This window comes from Pygoscelis adeliae, unplaced genomic scaffold (assembly GCF_000699105.1).
Source record: "Pygoscelis adeliae isolate BGI_AS28 unplaced genomic scaffold, ASM69910v1 Scaffold442, whole genome shotgun sequence".
Lineage (NCBI taxonomy): Eukaryota > Metazoa > Chordata > Aves > Sphenisciformes > Spheniscidae > Pygoscelis > Pygoscelis adeliae.
The window spans coordinates 822705-834287 of record NW_008824191.1 but is presented as its reverse complement, the minus strand read 5'-3'; the positions used below and the strand labels follow the sequence as shown (position 1 = coordinate 834287).

The 11583-nt window shown below is 57.0% G+C and overlaps 1 protein-coding gene across 1 annotated transcript in view; it reads left to right on the top strand.

Moving 5' to 3' along the window:
* Nucleotides 1–7769, top strand: part of CCL19 (chemokine (C-C motif) ligand 19) — a 22472-nt gene extending 14703 nt beyond the window's left edge. The window contains exons 4-8 of the mRNA XM_009334724.1: nucleotides 5419–5461; nucleotides 5983–6047; nucleotides 6108–6205; nucleotides 6757–6858; nucleotides 7646–7769. Of these exons, the coding sequence (XP_009332999.1) occupies nucleotides 5419–5461; nucleotides 5983–6047; nucleotides 6108–6205; nucleotides 6757–6858; nucleotides 7646–7769 (432 nt within the window). The remainder of the gene's footprint in view (nucleotides 1–5418; nucleotides 5462–5982; nucleotides 6048–6107; nucleotides 6206–6756; nucleotides 6859–7645) is intronic.
* Nucleotides 7770–11583: the final 3814 nt, after the last annotated feature.

Below are 11583 nucleotides of genomic sequence, written 5' to 3'. Positions count from 1 at the left end.
TCCCTCTCTGCTCTCCTAAAATCCCAGTAGAAGACTGCCACACTCCTCCAGGCCAGAGGAACCCTGCTTTGGCCATGTAACACTTGTCTTTGCTGGAGACACTATCTCAAGGACTCTGTGATGTGCTGGGATGGGTCCACAAGCCTTGCTCCCCGCAGCTCCCTCCTGACACAGAGCAAGGAGAAAGCATCTCCCAACCTTCCATCAGCACCAGCAGTGGTTGCAGGGAGGCAGAGGGAGCTGAGCGTGGGAGACCTCCACATGTGTCCTGCTGCTCGTGGTAAAAGAGCTTGCACAGCACACGGTGAGCATGGGAGGAAGCAAAATCTCCATCCTGGTGGCTCTCTGCTACTCTTTTTTAACCTCCCATGCTGGTACATGTAAGCCTGAATCAGTTCAGAGCTGACATCGCATCAGTGCTCCGTACACATTCTCTAGTGCCATTCCCTGGGTTCGTCCCTGCTGACAGTCTGAAAATACACCTCACCCTCCTAGCGTGCCTGGCCGGTTGTCACTAAGGTTGTGCTTGGCCCATGGTACCCGTGTGAGGACACTGAAAGCCACCTGGTTTACAGCCAGGGATGGGGCAAGGCTAGCCTGCCCAGCCTGCAGCAAGTGCATGCCAGTGAATACTTCCCAGCTAATCAAGGATGTTTTCCAGTGAGCTCCGAGCCATGCACAGCTAATGTCTCACACCAGCACCGTTTACCTCCGCAGCGAAATAAGCTGCTGATTACGCAGCAGTAGATTAAAGGGATTTTAATATCTTTATTGGGTACAAGATATACAAACTCAGCCTGGTAACTGTCTTCAAGGAAAAGAAAAGTGAAGATAAATCTAAATGTTCAAGGGAGAAAGCGCTTTATCCCCCTTTTTACAATCTGCTCAGGTTTGCAGATTACACAGCCCTGGGTGCATTTGCTTAAATATTCACAGTGATATGATGCAGGTTCATATCCTTGAAGTGGCACTTGCAACCCCCATGTCTCAGTCTTGCCCTCTCGCTTCTTGCATTGCTGATGCTAATTTGTCCTTTGCTGCTGATGGATTGTGTGGCTGGAGAGGTACTTTGTCACTCTGCATCCTGCCTCCCAACATGAACAGCGAGCAGAGGGGCAATGGGGGTCGCATCGCCTCCTTACTGCTCTCGGCAAAGCGGAGGAGCACGGGAGAGATGTGTGACATCGAAAGTCCAGATCCCAGAGACACCCAGAGGCTGGGCTTCCCTTGGTGTGAAAGGAGCGAAACCCGACGGCCGTCTCTTGCACCTCGTGGGGTTTCTGTTGCTGCCCATCACCCCGATACCCAGCCTCCTTGTGTGCAGCTGTCTTTTTTGCCTTTTCTTACTTTCCGGATCCCGGCTGTGCTTTGAGGAAGGGTATGGGGATTGTTATACCAGGGAAATCACAATAGTGGTTGCCGTGGGCTGTGCTGGAGCCTGTGCAAAGGGAACTTGCACTTCCCTTTGCAGCCACTGCCCCAGCAAAGGCGGCAGAACATTTCTGGGTTTTTTTCTTCAAAGTGGCTGCCTTCAGAAGGAAATGAAAGCATGACCCTTCAAGCACCGGTACCCTTCTTCTGGGCTCCAGACCCTGGTCAGTCCTTAAGTTTCTTATGGGTTTCCAGCCCTGCAGAGCAGGGAGCACTATAGAAGTGAAACAGGTCTGGCAGATCACCTGTCAGGTCTTTACCATGGATCCTCAGGCCATAGCTTAGGAACTGCTGCATTTAAAGGATTGTGGTGCAAAAGGGTAGAGAAAGAGGTTATCGGCTGCAGAACTTGGCCCTGGAGCAGAGCCAACGTGCTTATGCAAGAGGGATAAGCAAACAGCTAAAATCCCACAGGAAGCAGAGCCCGCTAACCCGCTGCAGGATCTGAGCCACCAACAACACCAACTCCTTTGTCTTTCCTCCACTCTGAGGCTTCGGCCTCTGCTGGGTTCCCCTCCTGTTGGGCCGCAGCACGCTGCCATCCCGGCAATGGTGGCACACAAATTGTACTGCATTTCCTTCCATTTATCCTCCCAATGGGCCCCTTAACTCAGCAGTCATCTTCAGCCACGCTACAGGCAGGAGTCTGAACTTCTTGACTGTCCCAGTGCCCCCTGAAGATGTAGCGGTGCCCACTGCAGGGCATCAGGGCTGTGAACGAAGCAAATGTCCCCTTGTGCTGGAACACCCTCAGCATCGCTCCTGGCAGGTTTTGGCCCAGGTCAACTAGCCTAGGCAGTTGACCCCAAGGGCGGGCATCACTCCCAACAGGCAATTAGGGTGCAGCCAAGGAGGGTGAAGAGAGTTTAATAGGGTGGAGGCTGGCTCTCACATGCCTGTTGGCCCAGGGACAAAAAAGCAGCCCCCAGCAGAGCTGATTTCCTAGCGCAGCTGGAAGGTCCCTGTGTAGTCCTGGGTGTTGGTTTCTGCACGATGCTTCTGCTGGGGCTCTCAGTGTGTCATGGTCGGTTATTGCCTTTACCCCCCTGGAGAGCAAGGTCAGATGGGTCTGGAGAGGCTCATCCCTCAGCTCTGCACACAGCAAATGCATTTCCCCAGCCTCCTCAGCTACCTTGCTTGCTAATGCCTCTCATCCATCACCTGCTGGGGGATCTGAACCGGCACAAAGCGGATGCAGAGCCCCACAGCCCCCCAGCAGCCCCAGCACTGCTCCTTTGCCTCTGCCACCACTGCCCCACACCATGCACGTAGCCAAGACCCCGTGAAAGGCCACGGGGAGAGAGGTGCAGGAACTTACCCAGAGTAGCTCGGTGCAGCTCCACCAGCGTTTCTGAAGCATTGGCTGCTTCGTGCTTAGAGGATGTTCTCGTCTGGCAGCAGCAGGTAAGGGATGTGGATGGTGTCACCCTACTGCAGGCAGGAGGGAACATGGTTCCCAGTTTGCTCCAGAGCCCCTGGCTTGCTGGTTAGCTTGGGACCACTCGGCACCCACGTGAAAGCAGGCTCCAGCCTCCAGGGATCTGAGACAGGGGGAAAAGCAAGGCCGGAGGGTGAGGGGGTGCCTGCTGCCCATGGCAGCCTGTCACCGTTTAGAGATGCCACGCAGAGCCAGGAAGCATTTGCTTGGTGAAAACCACTCAGGATGAAAAACACAGAACCTTGAGCCTACAGGGAAGGGCCAGAACCACTCCCAGGACCTGGACTGGAAAGCTGGACTCAGGCATGCATCAAGGCAAAGATGTGACATCCTCAGGCAAGGGGACTTGTGTATCCCTTGGTGTCCTTGGGTTAGGAGTGAGGGTCAAACTCTCCTGGACCTGCAAATCCCACCCTCAAGAGCGATGCAGCCACATCTGTGCAGAACTGCTGCTCTGCTGCCTTCGGAGGCTGTGAGGCAAAGGGATGGGGAAGCCTCAAGCCACAGGGATGCACCAGAGCCCACGCCATTCATGTTGTCACTGCTTCTGCCCTGATCCCACATCCCCAGGCATCAGCACATGCCAACACAAGGGCTGGCAGGGAGCCCAGCTATGCTGGAGAGGGCCAGAAGGGCTTTCTACCTGCTCTGCTCGTGGTTCGGTGGTTGTCATGATGGGTTGGTGGCTTGCTGCCCTGAGCCACACACTGCAGACCGGCTCCCGACAGCTCCCTCGGTTTCTGTTCCCCAGTCACCCTCTTCCTTTAATTTTTTACATTTTTCTCTTTGACTCTAAATAGCCCCGAGAGGGACTTCCCAGCCCTCATGGAGGAAGAGGCAATAATCCCTTCCTGAAGGAAGTGGCCAGGAGGCCTGAAGGACCCTTCTCACCAAAGTGTAAATGATGCCAAACGTCCCTGGGCGGGAAACATTGGAAGCAGCAAGAGCAGAGGATGCTGCCAGGAGCAGGGCTCGCGAGCACTTTGTGGAGGAAATACAGCTGCTGCCATTAGCTCGTTAACGCTCGGGGGGGTCTGCTGTTGGGAACCCGGCCGTTGGGGTTCCCTGGTGCTCCTGTCCAAGCACTGCTGAGCTCTGGAGCCCCAGGTTTGCCACAAAAGCAGGCGGCACGCTGTTGAATGTCCAAGAGTCCTGTTGGTGGACTCCAAGGAGTGCTTTGAGTGGGATGATTTACTTCTTCTCGTTCTGCAGCTCTGCACTGGAGACGGCTGCCATCCCCTCTAGCTACCCAGAGGTCTTTGTTTCAGAAACAAAATCCTCCTCTTAAGAGACTGTCTTCTTCCCTTAGGTGAAGATACCTACATGATGGTCTGGGGGGTCTGCAGGAATATCTGCGTTGAGAGTCTTTACCTTCGGCTGGTGCTGGGAGCTGCTAATCCCATAGTCCTGGGATTATACCCTTCCACAGACCCTCTCCTCCACACAGGACAGACACAGCTGAGATGACACACTTCTCTCTCAACATTGTCTAATTGGCTTGATTTGTCCGTACTAAACATTTACCATCCACAGTTAGCTCCTTCATTAGCTTTGACACATCATGTTTAACCACACAGCAATATTGCAGTGGTGTCAGAGCCAGCAGCAAACACTCAGAAAACTTCTGCACGAAGTTAATGCAGAGACCATGAGAAAATCTGGGGCTGAGTTCAAACAAATGCACACAAGCCTGGAAATACATCTGAGCTGGCATCTTAGACAAGTATGCACATCCACCTGCACAGCCTTCATCCCTGCCTCCTTTATTTATGCCCAGCATAATGCCTTGCCTGTGGACCTGGGAACTTGCAAGGAGGAATGAACACACATTTGGCTTGCAAACTACAGCATAATTAATTCCCAGCAAAGCTTCTGGGTTTCACTTTGTGGCTGTGGAAGTTCGAGGTCCTACCCAGGGTTAACTAGATGCCCCCCCTGCATGCTTGGGGTGCTCAGCCCCACCAGCACACAGCGAGGGATGGGTCTTCCAGGACTGGGGAGAAACCAAGTGGGTGGGAAAGGAAAACAATTTAGGAAATGACAGAAAAAACAAGATGAGGAGCACACCAGGGGTCCCTGCCACCCCCAGCCCCACTCCTGACCAGCATCAGGCCCTTCATTCCCAGGGCTTTGCCCTGAGAAAGGGTTTTCTCAGCCTCCCAGGGAAGGCACAGAACGCCTCGCAAGGCTGTTTTGAAAGCAATGTTTGCCATCTAGTGGGAAAATAGGGTCTGGGCATCCCTCTTGCTTGCAGAAGGATGGGTCTTGGGGTTGTTTTGGCAGGAGCTGGGGGCGAGGCTTGCCCTGGCCCATAGCCGGGCAGCAGCTCCCAGCCCCGGCAGGGAGCTCTGCGGAGGAGGGAAACTGGGAGAGGTGGTGCTGGCTCAGCTTCCCGCAGGCAGCTCACCGGGCCCTTTACAGCCCTTGGAGTGGTCACTGACTGAGCTGGTGCCCAGCATAAGTGGGGAGCTGAAAGAAGTGCTCTGGAGTAGGGGAGAAAGCACCATGCCTTCCAGGTCAGCATTCCCCTGGGGATTGGTGCCTTCCAGGTTGGCATCCCCAGCATCCCCCTGGCAATCAGGGCCCTTCCAGGTCAGCATCCTCCTGATGATCGGTGCTTCCCAGGTCATCATTCCCCTGGGGATCAGTGCCTTCCAGGTCAGCAGATCTTCCCGGGGATCAGTCAGCATACTTCAGGAGATCCCAGGTGTAGACATGGAGCTGGCACTTTTAGCACCTTACCACCTCCAGAGCTGCCCAGCGCAGAGGTGACTTATGTCAGTGCCCAGCGTGTATGTGGAGCTCAACTGCTGCCAAGCCTGGTTGATATCCCAGCGTGGAGCAAAGGCTGGGGGTTGCTTGCATGCTGGGGGGGCCCTGTGTGCTGTAACCCTGCAAAGCCACGTGAGACTCAGTCAGATTTAACTCTGGCCCATCATTTTCAGGATGCAGAGATAGGCCCTGCTGTACAGCACTCTCCATCTGCCCAGTGCCTGCTCCGTGCAGTCCTGGAAATCCAGGGAGCACTGGAGTCCCTCAGCTGGTTGAGGAGCTCCTGCATAGGGCTGGGCCATGCTCTCCATAACCTCTCTTTGCTTGGTCTGCCTCTGCAGACGAAGCAGCTGCTGTGGCAGTAGACGTAGGGGACTACAAGGTGCAGCTGGTGGGAGGAGAGCAGGTAAGGAGGCTGCCCGTCCCTCCCCCAGGGCAGCTCCCAAAATGTCTCCTGCTGTTTCAGTCCCTGCAGCTCTGGAGGCAGCTGGAGGAGAAGATGGAGTTTCTGGAGGAGAAGATGGAGTTTCTGCCACAGGGAAGGGAGGAGATCATCTCCTCTGAGCAAGTGACATGGCAGCATCAAGGAGATGTGGTCCTCACGCTGCACAGCAGAAGAGATGTGTGCACGGGGAATACACAGCGGGCACTGCTGTAGAAAGAGAGATGACGGCACGTGTCCTCCAGTACCACCACACTTCATGGCAGGCACACGAAACACTGGGGACTCTGGCTTGGACAGCAGGACTGTTCGCAGTGCAAAAAAAGCTGGCAGGAAAGTCCTGGGCTCAGTGAGCTAGTCTGGAGAGCTGCTGCTGCCTTGAGGAGGGAGCATCATGAGCAGCAGTGCTTGGGTACAGCTAAACTCCTGGCTTTAGCCTCCCAGCATCTCTGCAGCCACGTTTGGTGTTTCCTGGCCACAAAAGACCAAAAGCATCCTGGAGGCAGGGAGGGGGCCAGCCCCAGCAAGCAAAGAAAGAAACAACCCGTTCCTGCAAGGAGAAGCCTACAATGGGGCAGCAAGAAGAGATGTCTCAGGCCTGCACCCTCTCCACACCTGTTTGGGTGCCAGCATATCTGGTCTGGCAGGTGTTGTCTCCCCTTCTCTCTTTCAGGAAAGAGCTGATGATGGGCAAGGAGTTTGCAGGCTTGTGGCAGCTAGAAAGGGAGGCAGATGAAGAAGAGGGAGTACGGGCGATCTCAGGGGCCTCCAGCAGGCTGGGCACTTGGACCCTCTAGCAAGACCCCAGGCAGAGATATCCCACGTGCAGGCGAGATGAAAGCTATGGCCAGGGTGAATGCTCAGCACTGGGTTTTTAAAGCATCTGTGTTTGGATTCGCTGTGTCCCTGGGGCAAGGTCCCTGCTGCTCCTCCACTCCCAGTGCCTGGACAGCGTGAGATGGAAGTAGCTCCTGAGGTGGATGCAATCCCTCTGGAGATGCCCCACGCTCTCCCCTGACACTCTTGTGACCTGCACTGGTAACAATTTAGACTCTTGTTTCCTCATGTCAGCTGTGATACCACTTCCATGGGGCCTGGGTGCATGGGTCACACCTGGGACTCTGCCCATGGGCCTCCCTTTGCCAGCCGAGGAGAAGATGGAGTTTCTGGGGGACTCTGGCTTGGACAGCAGGACTGTTCGCAGTGCAAAAAAAGCTGGCAGGAAAGTCCTGGGCTCAGTGAGCTAGTCTGGAGAGCTGCTGCTGCCTTGAGGAGGGAGCATCATGAGCAGCAGTGCTTGGGTACAGCTAAACTCCTGGCTTTAGCCTCCCAGCATCTCTGCAGCCACGTTTGGTGTTTCCTGGCCACAAAAGACCAAAAGCATCCTGGAGGCAGGGAGGGGGCCAGCCCCAGCAAGCAAAGAAAGAAACAACCCGTTCCTGCAAGGAGAAGCCTACAATGGGGCAGCAAGAAGAGATGTCTCAGGCCTGCACCCTCTCCACACCTGTTTGGGTGCCAGCATATCTGGTCTGGCAGGTGTTGTCTCCCCTTCTCTCTTTCAGGAAAGAGCTGATGATGGGCAAGGAGTTTGCAGGCTTGTGGCAGCTAGAAAGGGAGGCAGATGAAGAAGAGGGAGTACGGGCGATCTCAGGGGCCTCCAGCAGGCTGGGCACTTGGACCCTCTAGCAAGACCCCAGGCAGAGATATCCCACGTGCAGGCGAGATGAAAGCTATGGCCAGGGTGAATGCTCAGCACTGGGTTTTTAAAGCATCTGTGTTTGGATTCGCTGTGTCCCTGGGGCAAGGTCCCTGCTGCTCCTCCACTCCCAGTGCCTGGACAGCGTGAGATGGAAGTAGCTCCTGAGGTGGATGCAATCCCTCTGGAGATGCCCCATGCTCTCCCCTGGCACTCTTGTGACCTGCACTGGTAACAATTTAGACTCTTGTTTCCTCATGTCAGCTGTGATACCACTTCCATGGGGCCTGGGTGCATGGGTCACACCTGGGACTCTGCCCATGGGCCTCCCTTTGCCAGCCTTACGCACTTGGCCTCCCAGCCATCTTCACAAGTCAGCCCCTGCATAATGAGCGTCTTTGATGCTTAGGATGGTATTTGGGTGTCCAAACTGCCTATCTGTCCATTCATCCATGCATCTACCCATATATCCATTCCTTCCTCCCTCTGTCAACCAATTCAGGCATCCATCTATACATCTGCATGGCTCCTTCCCTCATTCACGCATCCTTCCCTCCCTGCTGAATCACTGACCATATGCCCCTGGTATGGGGCGTACCCTTTCCTTTCTCCCCTGCCTCGTGACATATATGTTTCATGCCCCTATGGCTTCCATGGTCTGCCAGGGCTGCTTTTACTTCTTTCCTTGGCTCAGGACATGGCAGAGAAGGAAGCAGGAGCAGCCATGAGAGGTAAGTAGAAACTGTTTTGCTTCACAGTCCTGTGCAAGCCGCCTCCTCCCCTGCAAAATGTGGGCTGATCCTGGCAGGGAGGCAGGGCCAGCCCACGTATTTGGCAGGGTCTACGGCAGTCAAGCAGCCCAGGCACCGCTGCACAACTGTCCACAACCGGTGCCCCACCACAATGGCTTTGGCCCAGGCTATTGCTTTCCCAAACGAGCCCTGCGCACAGCTGGGTGGCTGGTGCACCCCAGCCCCTGCCTGAAAGATGCTCTGGATGGGGCCACCCTGCACAGGATGGAGACACGGGGCGCGGACATGAGCCTTTCTGCACCTCAGTGCTGGGGACCTTCCCTGGCATGTGGCATTGCCTGCTGGAAATTTTGTGCCCCCAGCAGGACCTGGGCCATGTTCTCCTGCACTTTTCTCCTGCTGGACTTGGGCTGATCCCTGTCCCATGCCAGGGAGCTGGACCCATCCCTGCTCCTCGTGGATGCAGCCCACAGGCTGCTTTGACCTGGCACAGCCTCAGCATCCCCAAGCCTGCCTTGTACCAGCTCCCCCAGTGATCTTGGCACAGCATCCGTCCTGGGGAGGGTGGGATACAGCAGCAAAGCAAGTTTGGAAGTGCCGCTGCCTACTCCAGGCAGAGTGCGTCCAGGCAGGGCTCCAGCCTGCAGCAGGAAGCCTCCTGCTCGCCCAGCGAGCCACCGAAGAGCCTGAGCCCTGGAGGAAGTGCCCTGGCCCCGCAGTGGGACAGGGAGGTGCCGGTGCTGGGACTGCTCTCATGGTCCCTTCCTGTTTTTCTTCTCCACGGCTTGGAGGCAAAGTTGACTTTGGCATCTGGAGCCCTCTCCTTTATCCCAGATTGCTGTTCGCCCCAGCCCTCCCCTTGCATCTTCACTGGTCCAGTGGAAAGCCCTGTTCACCCACGTCCAGTGCCAGGGCATTCTCCCCCAGGGCAGCTGGGAGTCCACCTCCCAGCACCGAGCATCTTTAGCCCCCTAAGCACTGAACTTGCTGCTTCCTTGGGGTCACCGATGCCCATGTGTCACATTTACAGGCTGCTGGGGCAGGGAGCTGAGCCATGGGGCATCCGAGCAGGCAGCCGCAGTGTGGGCAGGCAGGACTTCACGGTGGCGTGCAGACCCTTCGCCTGCTCTGGGTATCTCCGGCTGCCAAATGGGTGGCAGGTCCCGTCTCTAAAGCTTCCATCAGAGAGCAAAGGGGTCACCCTCCAGGGCCAAGGGCAGCAGGATGCAGTGATGAGGAACAGATGTGCATCCTCTGCCCTCAAGCTGCCCTAGTCACCAGAACTGCGTGTCCTCACCGCCCGGCCAGGCAAGCCCCAGCTAAGGAAGGGGACACAGGGCTTGGCACATGGGGACAGCACAGCTATGGGTCCCCTCTGCCTGTCATTTCTCATCTGCCCACCTGAGCTTGCCTGCACAATGCAGGCACACATTCCCATGTGCAAGGCTCTGGTGGTCTCTGCTCCCCCCGCCAGCAGCAACCCCCTTCTGTTTGGAGCATGCCTGGACTTTCTGGAGTTTATAAGCAGGCAGGATACGGGGGCCAGAGCCGCCTGCGCACATTCTCTCCCATTTTCTGGCTGTTGCGCTCCTGCATCTCAAGCAGGCGTCAGCCTCTAAAGCAGCACCAGGTGCCAGGAAACACACTAAGCTCAGTTTGCAAATGCTGGAGCCACAGCTATGAGACAGACATCACCCGTGTTCAACAGCACCCTATGGACAACCACAGCCCTGATCCCCTCCATAGTGGCAGAGGAGTGGGATCTGGTGGCGATAAGAGCAGGTTTCCAAGACGAAAGGGCTGCCCATGCCATGCTGGGGACCGAGGGGAGACAAGGGTGACTGTGACACATCAGAAAGGGTGCTGGCTGGGTTGGATGCCGGGGACCAGAGTCCAGCAGGTGAGGGCAGCATGACACAGCTGGAGCTGGCAAGTTCTGGGATGCACCTGGGAGAAGGGATGTGGCTGTTGGGATCAGAAGCCCAGGCAGGATCTGTCCCCTTATACCTCCCCAGCTTGGTGACCTGCCTTACTTGCTCCATGGAGAGCCCTGCTCCCGTCCAAGGATGGTGCCCTTCCAGTAGCACACCATAGATGGAGGGCTGACCCCCATCTCCCCATCCAGTGTGACTGTGCTCACCAGGGGCAGCGAGGGGCTGGGACCCTGGAAAGCGAAGCACCGGCACAGGCAGCCGCCATGCCCCCGCAACCAGGGTGGGAGCGCGGGGGTTTTTTGGGCGGGGGCACCCAGCGAGGGCAGAAGGGTCCATGGGCACACATGCCATTGCAAAAGGCACAGCCCTGTCCCGGTCCCCTCCAACCCAGTTCCCACGAGGACCCTTTTGGGAGGTTCCCCCCTCCTCCAGGCTCCCTCTGCACCCCGGGTTCAAGGGAAGCCCTGGGGCCCAGCTGGGAGTGACACATCTCCCCGGCAGGGCGGGCGCAGGGTCCCACCCTGCGCTGGCTCTGCTCCCCACGCTCCCCGCGCCGCCGCTGCCTGAATTTCCACCCAGCCCCATCTGGATCTCATCGGGCTGCTGGCGCTGAGCACCGGGGTCGGGAGGTGCCAACACATGGAAGCCATTAGAGGGGCTGGGTCGAGGCGTGGGGAGGGGGCCACATGCTGAGTGAGGGGGGGCTGTGCAGAGGGTCCTGTCCCTGCTGCTGGGCTGGTGAGGGCGGGTGAAATGTCCTAGGCAGCTGCCTGCATCCTCTTCTGGCACTCAGCAAGGGCTGGCCCGGGTGAGAGTCTCTCTCAGCCCCTCCAGGCTCCTGGAGAGGGGGTTGACCTGTTTGGGGACCAGCCCTGCTGCCTGTGCACCTCCTGCAAGGACCGTCCCCAGGCTGGCATCTGACCCGGTGCCACTCACCTCTCCCCTGGCCCAGCACCACCTGCAAGGAGGTCTTGCCTGGGCAGTGCCAATGCTATCCCCTTTATTGGCATCACTGCTCCGTCCAGCCCCCCACAGCACGGGGGCGAGGGGCAGAGGGACGGGGGGGGTGTCCCTTCTGCCTGCTGGAGGCTGGTTGGGGTATGACGGGCAGGGCTCAG